The sequence below is a fragment of the Varanus komodoensis genome, unplaced genomic scaffold, assembly GCF_004798865.1.
Source record: "Varanus komodoensis strain SLA01 unplaced genomic scaffold, ASM479886v1 scaffold3, whole genome shotgun sequence".
Taxonomy (NCBI): domain Eukaryota; kingdom Metazoa; phylum Chordata; class Lepidosauria; order Squamata; family Varanidae; genus Varanus; species Varanus komodoensis.
In genome coordinates, this window is record NW_025335761.1 from 51,143,210 (window position 1) to 51,166,278 (window position 23,069).

The window sequence follows — 23,069 nt, forward strand, 5'->3', positions numbered from 1 at the left end:
AGTTTGATTCCACTTGCACTAAACAAACTAAACATGGATAGTTTAGCTTAACTAGGATTGTTCACATCCCATACAAACCAGGATTCGTAACCATTGGAAGCACTGGTTTAAAGCTGGTTTATGAAATTGGCTTCTTTAGACATAATAAGTTATAATAGCAATTTAGGACAGAAGTGTTTTTATCCATCAGCGCACAACTCATGTACACCATGTTTTAATAAGCCAGGATTCCTGGCTTACAGTGACATGTGATTGTGGCCTCAGTATATTGTTGGTAATCTACTGATGAAATATTGCTTTATTTGTTCAGGGTCATACTGATGAGCTTTGGGGACTAACAGTCCATCCCTCCAAACCTCAGTTTTTTACTTGTGGGCAGGACAAACACATTACCCTCTGGGATGCCATCAGCCACCGTCCAATCTGGAACAAAACTATAGAGGTACAAGCTACTCTTGTTTGTTTGTTTGTGAAACATATATATAGTTATCTGAGCTGGCCCTTGAATACTGAAAAAAATAAGGCGCTTTTTTAGTCTTGTAGAAGAGTTAATGTTTGTTAGTATTACTATGTTTGAATAAAGGGAATTGATGTAGTAGAGCACCAAGAATTAGGGTTAGGACTAGGAGTCAATTCCTATTTAACAATTTCCATCTATAGACTATTTATTCATTACATTTCTGTATTTCCCAATAGCCAAACTTTAACTTTTGGAGCAATTCTTATATGTAAGGAATATTTTGCTGAGATGGTTATGAAAGCAACTTGTTCAGAGATCACCTTATAAATTGCAGCTGCTGAGAAAAACATGTATTTCATGAAAGTGTTTTTTGCTCTTTCATGACATTCACCCATTTTGGCATAATTTTCTGCATCTCACCCATGCAAAAAATTACTTGGAATGCCAGTTGTTGAAAATTCTGAATGATGCCAAAGTTACACTTCAGATTCAATACTGAATGGTAAATTATTTCTGCAATAATCTTTATGTTCAAATATATCTCCAATATAGCCAGAAGTCTTAATTAATTGTACTGCCTGAAAGTGGTTTTTCAGTCTGTGCTTCCCAGGGCTACATGCACTGCTAGTTTATATTGGTTTTACATCAGGTTATCTAGCATAGTGTTCCCAAAGAATGCTGGGAAATGTAGTTTGCTGAGAATCCTGAAAACTCTTTGTAGAAATCCCTAAACTTTCTCACTGTTCCCTCAACAAAGGGAGTGCCTTGTGACTACAGAGATACTCTTTGGTGTTACAAAGATTGGATAGAGATGGTTCATTCAATTCATCCAGTGATAATGGCTTTCAAGTCTGTCTTCTGTAGACTACTTGACCTCTTTGTAGAGCATAAGCCAAATGCAGTATGAGCAAGTATGACATTACACACAGCGAGTCTGATGACAGGAGTAGTTTTTATTTCAAGAATGGTATGCTTCAACTTAAGAGACTCTTAGCATTTGAAATCCCATGCTGAGCAGCACTGTACAGGCATGCATCCAAGTGGCAATTACCTGTTGAGTCTCAAGCTCTTCTGAGGTTACTATTCAGTTCAGTGATACTAAATTTCAGTCTAGCCTGTTCCATTTTATGCTGATAAGAAAGGCCTTCCAGGTTCTATGAAGAATTAAGAATGCCTTCAATTTGCTAAATAAATATCTCAATATTAAACATTAAACATTTCATAAACATAAAAATAACTGTAAACACAGTTTGGTACTTGAGTGGTACTAATAAATTGGGCTATATTGCATCAGAATGAAGATAAAAATGCCGTTTCTGTTGTGAAATTGTTGAGGATATCATTAAGGGCTGACTTTTAGATATGGTATTATGCAGTTATGTGGAGTGGGGTTTATTCTTCCATTTCTTAAGTTCATTAATAAAAGTAAATGTATGCCAAATGCCATATTAGGTGAGTCTGACAGTTCCAACATTGTAACTATTTTTAAGGTGATTATCTTTAGCAAATATTTGACAGGGTGCATTGAAATCCAGATATGCCTCAGACTTGAATTTAAGTAATAATGGCAGTGAAACTGAAGGAGCATCAACAACCTCAGTGGGAAAAAATTGACCTCTGTTGATACCTTTGTATAGTTCAGCATATCATGCTTATTTCTTCATGTTTCTCAGATTAATTAGTGTGTGACAACTTTTTTTTAGTAACTTTCTTATTTTTAACTTTAAAGAATATAAGAGAAGTATATGTTGATATTTAAAGCATATTTAAATATGGTTTAGTTTCCCCCTTCCATTATTTGAAGTCAATACTTGCAAAGTATTGAAATAAAAAATTAACACCAGGCACACTTTTTCAATATTTTTTGCTTTGTTTAGTAAATACAGATAAAATAATTGTGCTAAATCAGATCTCTCTATGGTGGTCAGGAGTGGGGGAATTGTGGCCCTCCATATATTTTGCCCTACATCATCCATTAGCTGCCCTAGCCAACGGTGAGGGGTGATGGAGGTTCTTGGCCAGATGGGAACAGATGTAGGCTAGATGGGAGTTTTAGCCATTTGGATCTACATCTGCCACCATCCATAAGCATTGGTGAGACTGACCAGAGCTGATGGGTGATATTGTTGATTATCCCAAGTTCCCACCAGTCAGCCCAAATTCATGGAGCACTCCACTGCATTCTCTTTCCCCCTTATTTCCCATTGTTTTCTTCCCCAACCATCATTTGGCATTCTGTGTTCACTGAGTATGTTCGGTCCTTATTGAGCAGTTTCGGAGGTTCCCTTCTGTGGGTTTTTTGCCCTCCTAAGAGTTTTTTGTATTTCTGCAATCTTGGGGTCTCATTAAGTCTACTGATACATTTCTTTACTGCACAGATGGTGCTATTTTGACTACTTGAATAAGTGAAATAGAAGGAATGGCATTAAATGAATTTGTTTTGGAAAGAATTCTCTCATGTCATCACATGAAGCAGCCAATACTTATTCTGTGAGGTGGCTTTCTTTGGCAAGTTCAACAATAAGAAAAAAATTAAATAACTGTTCAACAATAAATAAAAATCTGGAAGGCATAATGCCCACAGCACCAATCAGCATGGATGTTGATCAGTGATTATGGGTACTGTGATCTGCAGACATTTTAGACTATCAGTTTGCCTACCCCTAAGTGTTTAAAGTGTTTCACATGCTTAGGTTTCACTCTTAACACAGAATTGTGCTGCAATCTGTTGACCTGTTTCACACTCCACACATTTGTTTGGTGCTGGGGTCATCAGGCTGTGGCTGATGTTGCAGCCACACCTTGTTTGAAAATTTACCTTTTTCCTCTGTCACTGCCCTGGAAGTTGTCCAAATCTAGTGTGTTAATAGGAGCCGGAATATTTCCACTGGCCCTGCCCTCTAGCTTCCACAGATTGGATAGAGCTGGAAATGGGATGCTATACCCTTAGCACATGCTTCACACATCTTAGCACTAAGGGTCACCCCTGTGTTCCTGATTTCACACTGCCTTCATGTTTCATATCACATGAGGAGCTTATAAAATCTTACTGTTGTGGAGCTGTTGGGTCATCCAGATTCAGTTCTGGAGTTCTTGCATGGAAGGATTAATGTTTTGAACTCATGGAGAGAACCAACAGTCTGTTTTAAGGATCCCATGTTTCACTGCAGCTTATTTAGTTACTCTAGTCTGGGATTGCTATTTTACTATTGCTGGTTTTGAAAGATCACAGAGTCCCTGGCAAGATTGGCTATAGAAGTGGCCGCTTCAAGCCTTCAGCCTTTACTCTCCTCAGCTCCTAGCAACAGATGTGTCACTGCTTACTTTGTTCCCCTCTAGCCATGAGATGTGTCTGTTTCTCTGTTTATTTTTTGAAAAGGGAGGCAACACAGAAATACATTGAGGGAGAAGGAGGAAATGGTGGTAAAACAGCATGTTTTCATTTAATATTTCATTTAATTTAAATAAATAAATGTAAATCTATGTGGGGACTGAAATGGCAGGGAAGTGTTGCCGATATGCAGGAATGGGAAAGGGGGAACCAGCCTCAGGGCTACAGCAGACCAAACAGGAAGAAGCTGCTGCAGTCCATGGGTAAGATGAGGGAAAGGACAGGGACTTGGCTTATAAGAGCTGCTGGGATGTGTGGCAAGGCTGGGAGGACAGCACAGTGAGTGCAGAAACCTCGCTGCCTGGGAAACCACATGATAACCTGACCCGTATGTTTGGGCAAAAATCTGTGCACCGTGGAAGCAGCTCAAGGTTGTTTAGTGTGTTATGTGAACCCAGCCAGTATAAGACAAAGGCAGTTGAAATCAATGGATTTAAGCATACCTAATGCTCTCTTCAGTAGTGGCCATAAGAACTGGTTGAAAAAAATGACTTTTACTAAATGGAAGGAATAGAAACACAAGCAAAGGGAATTAAAATTTATTTAACCAAAACTTTCCAAGAAAGTTCAGGTCACTCTTTATCTCACTCCCCTTGCTTCCCACTCTTATCGCTCAGGGTATATTTGCATGTTAGATTATTCACACAGTAAGCATACAACAGTGCATGACCTGAATGCCATCTCAGGCTATCTCTGAACAACGGAAGTGAAGATTGCGATAGCCATAGTCACTTCAGCTGAACATCCAAACTAGCATTCTCAGAGGAGTACTGAGTAAGGAGAGACTCTTTTGTCCTCCCCCACTGTGGGGCTCAGATGCTTCAGGGCTGGCCCTGTCTTTGAAGAGCTCTTTCTATAGAAGTACATGGAGACAGATTTTTCAGGCCCGGGAAGCAACATAGCTACCTGCTTCCCAATACAATTGCCTGTAAAATCAAGCAATGAGGTTGTTGCATGAGACTTGCCTGAAAATTCTCCTCTCTGCAAAACAGACACAAAGAATGCTTTGACGTTAATTCTTGTTCTTTTCAAGGAATTACACAGTGAATGTATTTTATGGCGATCTGTATTTATTTGTATTCATATTGTGAGTATTATTCTGTGTGTTCCTTTATATATCTGAATCATATTATGTAATACTCTGATTTGAAGCAATTTATATTATTTTACAGGGCCAGTAACCCTACATTTTAGCCAAATGTATTCAGTATAATTTCTTGGATACGTGTTCTGTATATTTTTATTAGTTTTAGCATACCTTACATTTTTAAGGCAAAATATTCTTTACTTAAGTATGATTTCCTTCACTTCCATATTTCAGTAGTTCTGTTAAAATTAACTTTTTGTTCTTCATGTTCAAAGGGCAAAATGGCCCTTGGTGGCTGATTTTGCAGCTTTGAGACATTGCCTCTGTAAATAACAAGCTTACAATCTAGACAGTCCTATGGAACTATTAGTGTGAAATACAAGATTAATAAATAAATAAAATCAATTTCTGCTTAGGCATTCATCACATTCCTTTCCAAAAGAATTTGCCTAGTACATTGGAACCTTAATACCTTACAAGAACTTATAAATCTTCCTGTGTAGGGAATTAAATGGTCTAGCTTGTACTGAGTAGCTATTTGAATTATTTGTTGTTATCAATTGTTGCAATTGTTGCTGTAGATATATAATCCCTTTGAAACTTTACAGGATCCTGCACAGTCCTCTGGTTTTCATCCTTCAGGATCTGTAGTTGCAGTAGGAACGCTAACTGGGAGGTAAGAATGAAAAACAATAGTTGGGACGATGCGTATTCCTAGATAATACATATGTTTGCCATATAAGAATAAGCATTTATCAACTTTTAAACAATATGTAAATATAGAGGATTGTACTATGTGCTGTCCCTCTGTTGACTTTGATGAGTGTAATGGGAGGAAGTAGTTTTCTGCAATCTGCCCTGGAATGTTTGGCAACCCTTCAGAACACTGAAAAGTGGCACATGGGCCTGCAGCAGCAGGAGGAATCCTTCCCCTGCCAGATCAAAGCACCTTGCATCAGGAGAGAGACAGCAGTGAATAAAACCTGGATTGAAATTCTGCCATTAGATTTGTCCACATTGCTTAACACATTCTACAAGAATAATCTTAAAATATGAAAATAGTTTTGTTACCTTATTTTTGTGAATTACAGCAGAAGGGAGTTTCGTGCTGTTGTCCTACTTGCTTTCATCTGAAGAGCTGCTTCAGTTATCCTACTGCAATTGTTGTATTTTTTTTCTTCTTTGCATAACTGATCCCCCCAACTATCTTGCAAAGTTTTTGACACAACAGTTTCCAAAGCAGTTTACCATGCAGCATGGAGGGATTGCTGTTCAAGAAAAACAATTTTAAACATCCTATGAACTTACTTTCACCATTCTTTGAATCCTGGGCATCAGTTGATAGCCATCACATTGATGACCAAGCCAGATATTCACGGACCAAAAACCTATTCATGCTGCATCTCACACATTCATTTTTCTATAGAGAGATTTGTATATTATATTGTTGCAGTTTGTGTTTATGTATGTCTGTTTATTATCAGTTGACTGTTATATTATGTATGTTATTATATTGTTTTGTTGTCACTTATTGTTTTGATTATGTGTGTCTTGTAGAAAGTCCTGAGATTAGTGGAATATAAATTTAATAAAGGATTTTTTTGAGATGCCACTGCAAACAGGCAGTCTGCACTTGAGGGAGTTCACATAGAGAAGCAGCAGAATACCTGCATGTAATAATATTATGCTATTATAGAGAATTTTATTATTATTTAATAATTTTTAGAGAATAGTTGTACTCTTGTTTCTAACTTGATTTTTATTACAATTTCAGAAGTATAAAGTTCATAGTATGGCTTCTGTTATGCCATTCTGATAGAAATTCTCAGTGAAATTTCAGCATATAAATACTTTTTAGTGTAGTTTAAAAACAAGAGAAAAATGTTCTGCTATTTTTTCTTTGGTTATGCATCACTCTTATTGAAATTTCCATCTTGGAATACTTTTTGTGCAATTTAAAATCAAATGCATTTTTTAGTTAACAATGTTGAAAGAAGTTCATATTGAGGTTCCTTTCTAGAAAAGACAAATGAATAAATAAAATGCCTTTCAGTGTTTGCATAGTTTTAAACTCTTTCATAACATCATTATTTAATATAACATAACCTAGGAATTCTTTTAACTTAGTTTTGAAAGAGGGGCAAGGAAATTGACAAAAGGCAATCGGGATGTCAGGGAAATAGAAAATGAAGTTTAGTAGCGACCATGCCTTGGCTTTTCTCCCTACTACAGCCTTCTGTGTGTGCCAGTCCTTTAGAACAGATTTGGAGAGGCTGCAGAGAAGGCAAAAATTCGTTCCACCATTATTTTCTGTTCCACCAGCAGATACAACCCACCCTGTGCAGAAATAGAAGCTTTTCTCCCTTCTTCATGGTCTCTGTGCATAACACATATGGGCTAATTGATGGAGGAATGGTCTGTCAGTGGCAGTATTAGCTCTGATGCTTGGCTCAATGGAGCCAGGTGACTCCCAGGCAGCTTGCGCCTAAGTAATAGTTGCTGGCAAAGAGGAGTGGGAGAGGATTCTGGTCTTCAAATACTGTCTGTGTACTTCCCAAATGGAATGGGTTGGACATTCTGGGAAGCAGCATGTGGAGCTCGATAGATCACGGGTCTGATCTAGCAAAACCGTCCAGAGAGCCTTGTGGATATTGTGATGGTCTATAAAAGCTTGAAACAAACAAACGAAACACTTTGCAGGGATCTTACCCCCTTTGAAATGAAACAACTCATTGACTTTTCCTCCTAATGTTTTCAACAGGTGGTTTGTGTTTGACACCGAAACAAAAGATTTGGTCACTGTACACACAGATGGAAATGAACAGCTGTCCACAATGCGTTACTCACCAGGTTTGGCATTGTTTTTTCAGTTGTTTAAACCAAAAAGACATGACATTTATACAATGGAAGTGCTGTTCAACATGGTTAATTATTGGAGATAAAGGGTATGCATCTTTAACAGTGAATATATTTTTAAAGGTTATAAAAGGATCACCTTATAAAAGGATCACCTCCAGAAGGATCACCTCCTCCCGTATGAACATTCCTGGACCCCGGGGTCATCTCTGGGAGTCCTTCTTGAGGAGGCCCTTCCAAAAAAAGTGTATACAAAGGGGTGGGTGTATACAAGGAGGAGACCCTTTACAATTGTGGCAACCAGGCTGGGGAATGAGCTCCCCAAAGAGGAGCACGTGGCTCCTACTTGGTATTGTTTTCAGTGCAAAGAGATCATTTTATTTCGCAAGGATATTAGCAATTTAACTTTTGCATCTTGTTTTTATATATTCCATTTTGTTAGGTACATCCTTTATGCTTCTATGCAGAATAATATCAATTGCTGCTACTGCGATTTTGAAACAGCCTTCCTTGAGCAGGTTTTTCTGCACAACTCAACATTTCTACCCAGTCTAAACACATTGCAAACATCAAAACCATGCCAGGACACCTCGTTCTTCTAACCCTAACCCTACCCTGGTGCACAACCCTAACCCTAATCGAGGGGTAAAGTTCCACTGAAAATAGGGCGATTTTGAAAAAGCCTTCCTTAAGCAGGTTTTTCTGAACAGCTCAACATTTCTGGCCATTCTAAACACATTGCGACCATCAAAACGATGCCAGGACACCTCGTTTTTCCAACCCTAACCCTACCCTGGTGCCCACCCCTGACCCTAAGAGAGGGGTAAAGTTCCACTGAAAATAGGGCGATTTTGAAAAAGCCTTCCTTAAGCAGGTTTTTCTGCACAGCTCAACATTTCTGGCCATTGTAAACACATTGCGACCATCAAAACGATGCCAGGACACCTCGTTTTTCCAACCCTAACCCTACCCTTGTGCCCAACCCTAACCCTAATTGAGGGGTAAAGCTCCACTGAAAATAGGGCGATTTTGAAAAAGCCTTCCTTGGGCAGCTTGTTCTGCACTGCTCAACATTTCTACTCATTTTAAACACTTTGCAACTATCAAAACCATGCCAGGACAGCTCTTTTTTATAACCCTAACCCTATACATAGGCCCACCCCTTACCCTAACCGTGGGGTAAAGTTCCACTGAAAATAGGGAGATTTTGAAAAAGCCTTTCTTGAGCAAGTTTTCTACACAGCTCAAAATTTCTGGCCATTCTAAACACATTGCAACCATCAGAAGCATGCCAGGACACCTCGTTTTTCTTACCCTAACCCTACCTTGATCCCCACCCCTAACCCTAACACAAGGGTAAAGTTCCACTCCAAATAAGATGATTTTGAAAAAGCCTTTCTTTAGCAGGTTTTTCTACACAGCTCAACATTTCTGGCCATTCAAAACACATTGCCACCATCAAAACCATGCCAGGACACCTCGTTTTTCTAACCCTAACCCTACCCTGGTGGCGACCCCTAACCGTACAAGACTGTTGAAGTTCCACTGAGAACAGGGTGATTTTGAAACAGCCTTCCTTGAGCAGTTTTTTCTGCACAACTCAACATTTCTGCCCAGTCTAAACACATTGCAACCGTCAAAACCATGCCAGGACACCTCGTTCTTCTAACCCTAACCCTACCCTGGTGCACAACCCTAACCCTAGCACAGGGGTAAAGTTCCACTGAAAATAGGGTGCTTTTGAAAAAGCCTCCCTTTTGCAGGATTTTTTGTACAGCTCAACATTTCTGCACTTTCTAAACTCATTCCATCCATCAAAACCAAGCCTGGACACCTGCTGTGGCACATGTGCCATAGGTTTTCTGCCACTTTCCTAGGGCATTTGCAGGGAGGGTGGGTGGAGCTCCTACTAAGTCTGTGCTCATTTATACAAAGCTTTGGACAACTGCTTTGCACAGATTCACAGCCCATAAGTTTGAATTTATAGATGACCTCTCAAAAGCCCTCTCAAGCAGTCTGTCCTTAGCAGCACTGAGGAAACACTTTCCCTCATGACCCCTAGAGCTATGAGAATACAAATGCAGCTGTACACACGAAAGAGCTGTCCCACATGGCTGTGCCTCCACTACAGTGAGCTTCCTCTTTCAGCCATTGGGATAAGGCAGGATGTGTACAACCCTCAGAACAAAGCTTTTCAGATGGCTTAGCTACATGGAGGGATTCTTGCAGGAGCACAAGATCTTTACCCTGGTTTATTCAGTTTTTCCCTTGTGTTGTCTCATGTAATTAGTAAATAATAAAATGAAAATTTTCTGAATTTTACATGTTTATAAATGCATTGAGTGCTTCCACTACCACTTCATAATGCTTATACCTGTATTTTGTTTATTTTTTGCAGATGGCAATTACTTGGCAATAGGTTCTCATGACAATTGTATTTATATATACAGTGTTAACGACAGTGGAAGGAAATACAGTAGAATTGGCAAATGCTCAGTAAGTGATCACTTTGTTTTGTGGTTGTCACATGCCATCAGACCATCTCTGACTTATGGCGACCCTATGAATGCCCTTCTTAGTATCCAGTCCTTAAAAGCCCTGCTCAGCTCATGTAATCTCGAGGCTGTGCCTTTCTTTATGGAATCGATCCATCTCCTATTTGTTCTTCTGATCTCATTCCCTTGTTCTTCTGATGCGTCTTTCCCTAGCATTACTGCCTAGAAATTAGTTGGAATATTACTTTGTTTCTGTGTTTATTGCTAGAAGACTTGGATTTGTAGGTACAACAACATAGTTTTATTTCTATGGATTACAAATGTTTACAGAATCTGTCTGAAGTTTCAGTTCTAACAATTCACTAAATGCAATGCAGTTTTAAGAACAAGGATGAATTAAAGAAAATGAATTTGTATTCTTGATACCTTTTGCATACTCTGTCTTTTTCATAGTTAGGAATGCTTCCTTTAAGGTAAGAAGGATCAACTTGAAACTCAAAGGCCAGATATTGAATAGTGAATCAGCTCACACTGCAGTGTACTCTCTCCAGTTCTGAGCTCCACATTTCAGGGAGAACCTTCACAAGCTAGAGCAGGGGTCCTCAAACTTTTTGAATAGGGGGCCAGTTGAAAGCCTGCGGTAACCATCACCGGCCGGTGAAGTGGGGGTGCCTGGGGGTGCGGGCCAGTGAGGTGCCATTGGGTGTGCACGAGGCGGCATCGGGCACACGCAGCGGTGGCTCACTCACTCGGAGATCTCCCAGCAAGTCCAAAACCATCTCTGAGCGAGCAAGCCACCACCTCCCCGCCTGCACTGCAAGGCAGTGACAAGCACGCACATACAGGAGGCAGGTGGCGGCTTGCTCTCCCGGAGACCAACTCCTAGCATGCACGTACGGGAGGCAGGCAGCAGTGGCGGCTTGCTCGCTCAGAGGCCATCTTCAAGCATGCGCGTACGGGAGGCATGCGGCGGTGGCGGCTTGCCCACTCGGAGAACATCCCTGAGCGAGCGAGTCACCACCTCCCCACCTGCGCAGGAAGCGTGCCCACGGGCTGTGAACAGCAGCATGGGCCAGATGGATCCATTCTGCGGGCCATAGTTTGAGGACCTATGAGCCAGAGCTTTTTCAAAGAAGAGCAATCCAAATGGTGAAAGCCCTGGAAACTAAGACCTGTGCAGAAAAATTGAAAATGCTGGGTATTGGGATAGGACAAGTTTAAGGACAGACATAATGGAAGTCTTCACATAGTTGGAAGGTTGTCAGGCAAAAGGTTGAGCAGAGCTATTCTTGGTTACTGCAGAGGCAGAACTAGGACCTGTGGCTGGACATTGCAGGGAGGCATGTTTTCAACAAGTGTTAGAAGAAATGTCCCATGGTGAGGATTGCTTGGCAGTGGAACGCACAGCATTCCAGTGGGAGCAGAAAGGCCTTCATTTGGCAGTATTTAAATGGAGGAAGGGTTGGGCATCTGTCAAGGGATGCTGTGACTGCATCCGGCATTGCATTGCATTGAGCAGAAGGCTGATTATTTGCCACATTTGTATTTCGCCCAATAGCCAGAGCTCTAGATCATCTCCAAGATCCTTTCCAGCTCTGTGATTCCAATAGATGGGAATGGGTTTCAGTTACATTCCAGCAACCAAAATTTGAACCATTGACTGCTGGCTGGCTTCTTGTTTAAAATAGGAAGTGATACAGCAAAGATGGTTGCAACAAACAGGCCACTAACTCTTTAATTTTGTAGCAGCATGTGAGGCCCAGGGACTTATAAGGGGAGCACCCAGTTTCCCTGATGATTCTGCTAGTTTAAAGAGAGGCTTTTAGAATTGCAAAGGCATATTTCTTATTGATGTCTACTGCTTTGCATGCTTCAGTTTGTAGCCTAAGACAGCTTTGGGTGGAAACATTCCTCCTGCACTCCCAGTACATGTGCTTATGTACATGCACACTGCTTTTAGAATGTGTGCGCTGAATGTGCATAGTCATACACCACTATTTTCTACCACACCCAGAGAGTGCATGGAATTTGGGACTGGAGCCTGTAGTTCCAGTGCAATTCTGGGTTGTTCCCAGACGCAGGTCATCCACTGATTTTTAATATAAACAAGCCTTCAGTGTACCTTTCCATGTAGCCTTTTATATGTATTTGTGTATTTCTATTGGGGGATGTTATGTTGTTGGAATTAATATAATGCATCTTTTCACAGGGTCATTCCAGCTTCATTACTCACTTGGACTGGTCTGCTAATTCTCAGCACCTCGTGTCTAATTCAGGGGACTATGAAATCCTATACTGTGAGTAACAAATAATATTCTGTCCTTGGCACAGAGTTCATTCTTGGCTACCAGTGGATTCCTAATATGAAGAACAAACCAAAGCAGAGACATATATTTAGTCTTTTAAAAGCACAATCCTATACTTTCCACTCAGAAGTAAGTTCATTGAGTTCAGTGGGACTTACTCTTGGGTAAGCATGCCAAGGATTGTGGCATTTTATTGTTGAACCCCTATTTGATTCTTGTACCTCTCTATAATTGATGTTATCTCTCTCTCTCTCTCTTTCTCTAGGGGTTCCTTCAGCTTGTAAACAAGTAGTAAGTGTTGAAACCACTAGAGACATAGAATGGGTTACTTACACTTGTACTTTAGGATTCCATGTTTTTGGTAAGTATATGATGTTCCCACAAAATTCTCATGCCCCTGCAGTTTGCTAATGTTCAGCCAGACAGGCTTGGACAAGAATCTAGGTTTTAATTTTCATCGCAACAGTTATTTTTTCAACTTCATCTTCACTGGCATATTGCTCTTAAGCAATGGGTGTGCTTTTTGTTGAAGGAACATCATCATTTCAGAAATATCATGTGCCCAGTGCTGAAGTAATTGCAGAGATCCTTTAGTTGCTGTTAAAAGATTGGAAGGAGGCTGCAGAATTTTGTCCTTTTCCCAGCCCCTCCCTTTGGAAACTCCTCACCCTTCCCTCCTTGGTAATGGTGATGATTAAGTTCTACATTGGCATCAGGTTAACCTCAGTCAAAGCTAACAAGAACCCTCAGTCCTCCAGAGACTTTTGTACCTTATACCCAGGTTTTCCTCCTTCAGCTATTGCATTTGTCCTTCCTTGTGAATCCACATCCAGGGATAGTACTTCTAATTTAGTATGGACTGGTCAAGATGAATAGATAATGTATTGCCTCTCTCCCTCTTCCCCCCCCCCCCCCACACACACACAGACCAATTACAGTGTGGAGAAAATCATATATAAAAGGACATGCAAACATTTCACCTTAAGAGAACAATCCTATTGCCCCTAGATAGTGTTTAGAACCTCATGGGATCCTTTGAAATCCAAGGTCAGAAACAAAGCTGTGACCTCAAAGCTGAGGTCTCCTGCCCTAATCGTCCTTCCCCCATCCTACTGCCAGTGCAGAAAGAACCGTGGTGAAAGAACCTTCTCTAGGACTGGAAAAGTGATTTTGAAGAGGTGGGGAAGGAGGTGGGGAAGAAGACATGGTGCAGAGGAGACTTGGGCAATCAAGGTATGAGATATCCTGATAGCACTCTGTGTTCTTTCCCTGCCTCTCTGAAGTACATCAGGCTAATCAACTATTTGCAGAGCTGGGGCAGGGGACAAGCAGGGAAGGGGAGGTCACTTGGGCCACTCTTCCCATGCTGTTTTGGATGCTTGTGGCATCTTAATTTGAATTCCAGCTGTTTGAAAGACCAAGAGTTCTCTCGCAAAACTCTCACAATAATCCCTGTGCTTAGATAATAATAAATACGAGCCCTTCACTGATTAGGGGCCTGATCCTTTGGTTGCTAGATGATCCTTAGGAATATTTGATGTCATGTTCCCCCAAAAGCTGGCACAGTCCTTTCTGTGGCAGCTGTGGTTCCAGAGCCGCACGTGCATCTTCAGAGCTGCAGTGGGGAGGAAGGGGAGGAGCAAGGCTACACCAGAATGCAAGAATTTCAGTGATGCCTCTGCCTTTCCTCTTCACAAGCAAGGGTAAAGCCCTCAGGAAACTGGAATTAGTCATCTAAGTGCCTTGGAGGGCAGGGCAGGTGTGGAGGCGATCCATGCCTCTGCTCATCCCATCCTCCGCTGGATGCCTGTAATCCTCCAGGTGTGAAAGGTTATGGACAGACACATTAGGTGACTCCGTAAAATGCTTTTTAAAAACATGCTCTGTTGGTGGTGGTGATGTTGTTTTCTGCTTTCAGTATCTTTGCACCTGGAGTAAAATTAACCATTCAGGTAGAACTCACTTTGGATATGTGAAAAAATGCTATTTCATGCATAATGAATGCATTTGAATGTTTGCCACTAGAAGGGAACTGTGCAAGTTTGGAAGCTTTCAACATAATCCGTTCTTCGTCATGGCCTCTGTGCATCACACACATGGGTGCTGCGCCTGCGCAGTGCCTATGGCTGGAAAGATTTAAAGCTTAACGGTTTTGGCAGGAACTCCGCACCCCTCCCCCCGTACAGTATAAAAGGGCGGAGTGCCCACCATTTCCTCAGTCTTCTTGCGACCGCTGTTCGCTGTGCCTCGAGCCTTTCGTCTCTCAGTTTGTGCATGTTTATCCAGTTGCTATTATCTTCTTAGACGTTACGATTCCAAGTTTTTCCCTCCCTGTTAGAAGTTTTCTTTCTCAATTCTCCCTTTTTCCCTGTTTCTATATATATACACACACACACACACACACACACACACATACATACACACACACACACTCTTCTTCTCCTTACCTTGCTATCTTCGCTTTCTTCCTCGATGGTGCAGCGTGCGGCTTTCCGCAGGTGCTGTCAGTGCGGGTCCAAAATGTCACCTACTGACCCACACGATCTGTGCCTTCTCTGTCTTGGAGAAGGGCACAGGACTGATAAATGCGGCCATTGCCAGGCCTTTACTAAGCAGGCGAGGAAAAATCGGGAGAACCACCTGCGCAAACTTTTGTGGGACCAAGCCCTGCTCCAATTGGACCAACTGGCAGGCAAATCTGCTCCTCCATCCTCCTCTTCCACCACAGCTCCGCCCTGCCCATCAGCTGATGGTGCCCCTTTGCCAGAGGGTCAACGTTCCTTTGCATCTCCGCATAAGCAAAAGGAGAAGAGGAAGCATAGTGGATTGGACAAGTCCTCAGGCCATAAGAAGCCTAAGAAGGACAAGACGGATAAGTTGGCTTGCAAACATAAGAAAGCCGACCATTCCAGACACCGTGACTTGGGTTCGTCCGCCCCATCAAGTCCGACGGCTGCTTCGGTACCAACACCGACCGGCCCGGCCCTCCAGTTGGCCATGCAAGTGACCCCACCTGGGTCTCCAAGATGGGTTGCACCTTCCGTCCAGTCTTCCCCTGAGCAACGGGACATTCCCTTGCTAGGATCAATCTCCGACGGAGAGATTCGGGACTCTCCTCCAATGGCTCGCTCACCTACTCCCCAACCATCACTTGAGCCTTCTCCGAAGGCTGCAGGGGAATATCAGCAGATGCAATATCAACAGTGCGCCTCTGTTCGTCCCTCGGAAGAATGGGTTCAGCCACCCCATAGACTGGCTTATCGCAAGCCATGGGATGATTATCCACCTTTTGGTTACTACCTGTCGGTGTGCGATCATACCCTCTCTCTGGTACCGAGAGACGCTCCTTCGACTTCAGGAGCGGCTCAGTCCAGGCGTCCCACTTCGCCTACCGACTCTTCCTCTAGCCTCCCGCCTCACTACAATTCAGGCTCGGAGGACTTCAAAGTGGCTTCTACTTCACCAGATCGGTGATCTCCACACAGGGTCCCAGCTCACCAGAGGAACCCTATGTAAGCTTTGGGGAACTGCTGGCGAGGCTTATGCGGTCACTTGAGATCAAGGCCCAGCACCACTTCGATCCCAATACCAACCAGTTCTACAACATTGTCAAGGGCAAACATCCTGCCGCCATCATTTTGCCACTGATTACTACTCTTCGCCAGGCAATGACGGAGCTGTGGATCTACCCCAATCAGCCTCAGCCCACTTCATGGCGATACGAGTCCATGTATCAAGTCCGTGAGCGGGATATTCCATTCCTCCTGCGTCACCTGAGACCGAACATGATCGTTGTTGAGTCTTCTCAAGGACGTGAGTCGAGGGGACACACTACTACCCGCAACAAAGAGGGCTGTAAGATCGACAGGTTGGCTTGCTGTATCTATGCTACTACAGGACTTGGCCTCCGTATTTCTAATTATGAGGCCACGCTGGCTTGATACCAATATTTTCTAATGCAGAAGTTAGTAAATATCACGGCCTCACTTCCAGACCAGCAAAAAACCCTGGCCCAAATCTTCATCAAAGAGGCAATGCAGGTGGTGGTCCAGCAGCTTTTCACGGCGAGACACCATGTCGATTCCGACTCTAGAGCTCTTGTCGGCACTGTAGCCCTCTGTCGCCATGCCTGGCTCCAGAATTGCAGCTTCCCGGACGAGACAAAATGCTGGATTGAAGACATGCCTTTCAATGGCTCAGGGCTCTTCAACGCTCAGACGGACCACAAGATGAAGACTATCCATGAGTCGAGGGTTACAGCTCACTGGATGGAAGTTCCTAACCAATCTCTCCGTAAGTAGTCATGGTCTCGTCCACCCTATGGATACCACCCCTACTCGCAATTTGCAGGCTGTCAGCGGTTCCAGCCCCGCCAGCAGCATCGGAAGCAAGAACAACACTTCCAGCAGAACCATCATCGCCCCAACTCTGACAAACGTCAGCGTTGACGGGACGAGCGAACCTCTCCTCTCCTCCTCAACCCACCTTCCCCTCTTCCTTTTGGGGATCGGCTGCAAAGTCGACTCCCCATTTGGGAGTCCATCACATCTGATCAGTAGGTTTTATCCATCATACAGCACGGATACAGAATTGAGTTCGATACCGTGCCCCCGCTGGGACCGATCCGATTTACGCCTCAGTCATCAGACGAAGTTCAGCAGCTTCTTCGTAAAGGAGCGATTCAACAGTTTGCACGCTCTGAGGGGCTCCACGGCTTCTACTCAAGATATTTCATGGTCCCTAAGAGTGGGGCTGTCGTAAGCGGGACGGCGCAAAAGGAGACAGCGAGGCACTTTGTCAGCGATTGCCCCGCGGCACGTGCCACATGGAAGGCGGTGTCTGAAGCGCTGGACTGGCCGGATCTGGGCTCCCAGGACTGGGAATCGGTTGTGTCTGGCACAGAACCCACTCCTCCATTGAAGGGACCCAGGAGGAGGGTGCCCAGGAAGCAGCGGTGGAGAGAGACCACGGCTCCCAAGACGTACTGGACTGTACCGTGGTCCACGATTGGGCTGATTAATCTGTACGTTCTGTTGGCGCTGTCGCTTCAACGCCACAGAGAGTAAAGATGCGAAAGGTGGCTGACGTGGCTGGCTCAGTCAAATTTGTCCAAGAGAAGATCTTTTGGTTGAGCCGTGAGGAAAAAGGGAGGATGCCGCCCAGTCGGTGGAGGAAATTGTGGCCGTGGTTGAGTGGGGCTCATGCCCTGATCACGTAATGTACGTATACTGCTCATACATGGAAAATTTTGGTGAGACGCATGGCATGAACCTATCAAGGAGAAGTCTGTAGAACGTTCTTTCTGTAAATTTGATTTGTAAAGTTTTGGAATCCTGTAAATGTGTGTACATTTGGCATTTTGATACCTTGTAAATATTGGATGGTGTACTTTTCTATTTTTGTAACGTTGCACTTTTTGTGCCTTTTGTAACTTTTGTAGTATGTTTTTATTTAAATAAAAAAATTCAACCTAAAAAAAAAAAATTCAACCTAAGCGTGATGGTGGTCTTTGTCCGATACTGGACCTACGTGGCGTCAATAGGTTCATCAAAACCAAGAAATTTCGAATGACCACCCTTCAAAATATCCTTCCGTTGCTTAGGAGAGAGGATTGGTTTGCTTCTCTGGACTTGAAAGATGCCTATTTTCACATCACCACCCATCTCACAGGCATCTTCTCCGATTCACTGTCGGTTCTGACCTGTTTGAGTACAACGTTCTACCGTTTGGGCTGGCTACTGCCCCCCGGGTTTTTACGAAAGGTATGGCCCCGGTGTGTGCGCATCTTCGGCTCCAAGGCATTCAAGTGTAACCCTACCTGGATGACTGGCTGATCGTCTCCCCGTCTAAGGAAGGCCTTCTGTCATCACTTCAGACTATTTGTACCCTCTTGGACAATTTGGGACTATGCATTAATCATGAGAAATTGTGCCTTACTCCCTCACAGATCATCGACTTTATTGGACCTCTCTTGTCTCGATTCCTCGTTGACGAGAGCCTTCCTTCCACAAATCGACAAGACAGTCTGTGTTCATTGATCCGTTAAATCCACAAGGACAGAGCTGTTCCAGCACTCTCGGTGCAGAAACTTCTTGGCCACATGGCCTCTACAGTCTCCACAGTTCCCCACACCAGGCTACAGATGAGGCCACTCCAGTTGTGGTTCAATGGACCGTTTCAACCCCAATGAGACTCGCCTCACCGTCTCCTCCGCCTTCCGATCTCCATCCTCCAGACTCTATCGTGGTGGACTATGCGGCACAATCTGTCCGTAGGCGTCCCATTTCGTCTGCCTCACCCGACTCTGACCCTGTTTACCAATGCCTCCCTTACTGGGTTGGGAGCCTTATGTGCTGGTCTCCGTACACAGGGCACCTGGGACCACCAGGAGACTACCAGACACATCAATTACCTCAAACTCCTGGCGGTCTTCAAAGCCCTTCGATCATCTGAGGACACTCTCCGGCAACACGTTGTGCAAGTTGCCTCCGACTACACTGTCACTGTATTCTACATAAACGAAGCGGGACGAAGTCCGCCCCCATGGCTCGCCTGGCGATGCAACTGTGGGACTGGTGCAGGCCCAGGGAGATCACCCTCCTCATTGTCCACCTGGCCAGTACCAACAACGAGGAGGCCGACGCCCTCAGCAGGGAATGGGAACTGGAATCATCTGACCTGCCATCGCCTCTTCCGGACTTGGGACTCTCCGGACATAGACCTGTTTGCTGCTCACACAAACAAGGTGTGCGAGGTGGTCTGCTCTTGTGTCAGCATTGGCCTGGGTTCGACAGGGGATGCTCTCATGATCCCTTGGACCAACACATTCTTTTATGCGTTTCTCCCGATTCTGCTCATAACGAGGGTCCTAACCAAGATCGTCTACGATGGTGCCGCGGGGATCCTGATCATCCCCTGGTGGCCCCGTCAACCATGGTTCCCTACTCTTCTCCGTCTTTCCGGCAGTGCCTTTCTCCATCTGCCTCTCATACCTCATCTAATAACTCAACAGGATGGAGCTGGTTGTCACCCAGATCTTCCTTCACTCAATCTTACAGCCTGGCTCATTCGATGAACCATGGGTCCCTTTGGTACTGGCGGATTCGGGGACTCCTACCCTGGTCCGACGCTGTCCCGATACAGCTTCCTCTTCCCTGATACCAGTAGACGCCTCATCGAATCCGAGTGCTCTCCATCCCGATATTCAATTCATTCTCCAGTCTGCCCTAAGATCTGCACCTTGCCAGTCTTATGCGGCCAAATGGAAGCACTTCACATCCTTTGCTGAATCCAACAGTTTTGCCGCTTCTTCAGCCTCTGTTGAAAATATCCTTCAATTTCTCTTATCACTCCATCAATCTGAACTTAAGCCATCATCTATTAAGGTTTATACAGCTACAATTTCCCACTACAGTGGACAGGTGCGGGGTTCTTTGGTTTTTGCTCATACCCTCATACGACGATTTCTCAAGGGTTTACAGAACCTTCAACCACCACTTTGTCCAGTTATCCCTACTTGGAGCCTCTCGGTTGTTCTCCAGGCACTCACCCGAGCTCCTTTCGAGCCCCTGGCAACTACTGACTTACGCCTCCTGTCTTGGAAGACTGCCTTTCTTGTCGCGGTCACGTCTGCCAGAAGGGCTAGTGGACTCTGCGCACGCCGGATAGATCCTCCTTACCTTAACTTTATAAGGAGAAAGTCGTTGTCTGTACTGATTCAGTGTTCTTACCCAAGGTTGTGTTTCCTTTTCATATTAACCAGGACATTGTCTTACCAACCTTTTTCCCTACACCCACTACACCGATAGAACAGTCGTTACATTCTCTCGATGTTCGTCACTGCCTTGCTTTTTACAGGTCTCGCATGGAGTCCTTCCGTAAATCTAACCGCCTCTTTGTTAAATACTCAGACCATGATAAAGACCATGTTGGTTCGCAGAGGCTTTCGAAGTAGATTGTACAGACCATCGAGCTAGTGTATCAGCTCGCCAAGCTTGACTTACCTGTCACGCCCAGAGGGCATTCCATAAGGGTGGTAGCCGCTTCCTCTGCCTTTGCCACTGGCAACCCGATCCAGGACATTTGCAAGGTTGCCACTTGGAGTACTCTTTGCACCTTTGCCAGGCATTACTGCCTTGATGTGCGTGCTAGACGCGATTGCTCCTTTGGGCGGGCAATCCTTTCTTCTGTCCTTTAATGATGACACTGCCTGCCTCCAGGTCTGGTAAGCTTGCTAATCACCCATATGTGTGATGCACAGAGGCCACGATGAAGAAAGGCAGGTTGCTCACCTGTAACGGTCGTTTGAGTGGCCATCAGTGCATTCACACAACCCACCCGCCGGCCCTGCTCGGTGTCAGTGAATGGGTTTATACAGTACCATTTCTCCTCGATACCAGTTCCGTTAGTAATTTTTTTCTCTACGGTTCAGCAGTTTTTCCCTGTAATATCTCTCACTCCAACGAGGGGGCAAACAATCAGTCTTCAGTAGACTGAGGAAATGGCGGGCACTCCACCCTTTTATACTGTGGGGGGGGAGGGGTGTGGAGTTCCCACCAAAACCATTAGGCTTTAAATCTTTCCAGCCATAGGCACTGCGCAGGCACAGCACCCATATGTGTGAATGCACAGATGGCCACTCGAAGAACAACAGTTACAGGTGAGCAACCTGCCTTTTCTTATACCAGCTGTTCTTCTTCCATGCCAGCACCTTTTGCCTTCTAAACTCTCACACATAAAAAAACTAGTAAAAATATTGGTTATACTGAACAAATTATGTAAGCATGTCTTAACGCTCCTGTGTTTGATCCATAAGTTCCAGATACTAGTGCATACCTAGAAATGGAAGGTGTGTTAAATGCTGCACCTTTAGACAGGATAGATGGAAAAAGAGTTGTCCATGGTTTTGCTTAGAGATTGGGGCATTTAAAACAGTTTGATCCCTCAATGTTTCAGGGGTGTGGCCAGAAGGTTCTGATGGAACGGATATTAATGCAGTCTGTCGTTCGCATGGGAAGAAATTGTTATCAACTGGTGATGACTTTGGCAAAGTACATCTCTTCTCTTATCCGTGTTCACAGTTCAGGGTAAGGCACCAGACTCCACTTCTAATGTTTTATAAATAGCCATCTGTTTTAACACCATTGATTGCTTTTTCTGCAGTTTGATTAGTATTAAACACTTTTCTAAAGGTTTGAACAAATTAGAAAGTTCCAATAATTAAAACATTCATACCAGTTGGTGGGAATATTGATTGTAAACAGGGTTCCTCCTAGAGCACTTCTCTCCTCCAACCTTAATGAAATATTATTTCTACTTGTTTTTTTAAAAAATACATTATTATTAGATATGTTTATATTTACTTCATTCTCAAGTGTAATGTAGTTATTATTATTGATTCCTAATAATACCAGATGTTTTGAGCAAGTGAGTACTAAAGTGATTAAGTGATGTAAAATTGACTGTGTCATCTGTGCAATGAAATTTAAACACACTAGCATTTTTAAACTGTATAAAATACTATTTTGACAAGACTTTGCAGTAGTCTTATGACTATGAATATGTTGACCATATTAGTATATGACACAGTATACTATAGAAATTTCAAATTGGAGACAACTAGGTTCGCAGGTCACCCTACACGAGTTCCTAGTTAATATTAAAAGGACATAGATACTTTTGTTAGATAGAATGCACATTTAGTCTGGTTAAATAAATCACATTTTAACAGCAGTAAAAGAACTATGACAGTACCTACAGAGATTTGTAAATTAGGGTTGTCAAACATTCCAGCTCCTGAGTTGAGTGCTCAGGTGCTTTTACCTGTGGTGACCTCCATGTAGTAGGCCTAACCTTTAAGACTATTCCCCATGCATCAGTCCAGTCTGATACCACATCTTTGTGGCAGTGGTTACAAAGGAAGAGCATAGAGGTGTGGTAATTTTTTAATGTCATGTGCATTGCATGGAGAACTGCTACAGGAAATAAGCACATCAGTCAGAACACAGGCAGAGTATTATGTATTAATTTTCTCCAAATGATAAGCAAGCACTGCTACAGAAATGGGTATAGCTGTTCTTACAGTCTGAAAAAAAATCATCTATCCCTGTTACTTTCTAGACTTTCCCAAAATTTAGTAAACTAACTTTGCATGGCATTGATTGATAGAAAGGCTGTGTGATCCAGAAACTCGTGGGTGAGTTCTTTCAAAAATGGCTTGTGAGGTAGAACATGGGCAGAAAGAAACTGAAAAAGCCCCACTGTAGCCTTGTACAAGTCAACTGATTCACAGGTATTATGAAGAATGGGCCAGTGTAGTAAAGTAGATAATAACACCTCATTTGCACATCAAAGTCAAAGATCAGAATGCCATTGTGAAGCTTTCTGAATGGCCTTGGAAGAAGTCGACTCACAGGTTGCTGTGGTGATGATAAAGACATTACCTATGCATTGCTAGTCCACTGTGGTCTTCATG

General features: G+C 43.5%; 1 protein-coding gene across 9 annotated transcripts in view; it reads left to right on the forward strand.

The window, feature by feature from the left end:
• EML1 (EMAP like 1) overlaps positions 1-23,069 on the forward strand; it is a 164,662-nt gene that overhangs the window by 138,840 nt on the left and 2,753 nt on the right. For all 9 annotated transcript variants that reach the window (XM_044435704.1, XM_044435708.1, XM_044435700.1 and 6 more), the window contains 7 exons: positions 311-442; positions 5,547-5,614; positions 7,700-7,788; positions 10,193-10,290; positions 12,499-12,586; positions 12,861-12,956; positions 21,551-21,681. In XM_044435704.1, the coding sequence (XP_044291639.1) occupies positions 311-442; positions 5,547-5,614; positions 7,700-7,788; positions 10,193-10,290; positions 12,499-12,586; positions 12,861-12,956; positions 21,551-21,681 (702 nt within the window). The remainder of the gene's footprint in view (positions 1-310; positions 443-5,546; positions 5,615-7,699; positions 7,789-10,192; positions 10,291-12,498; positions 12,587-12,860; positions 12,957-21,550; positions 21,682-23,069) is intronic.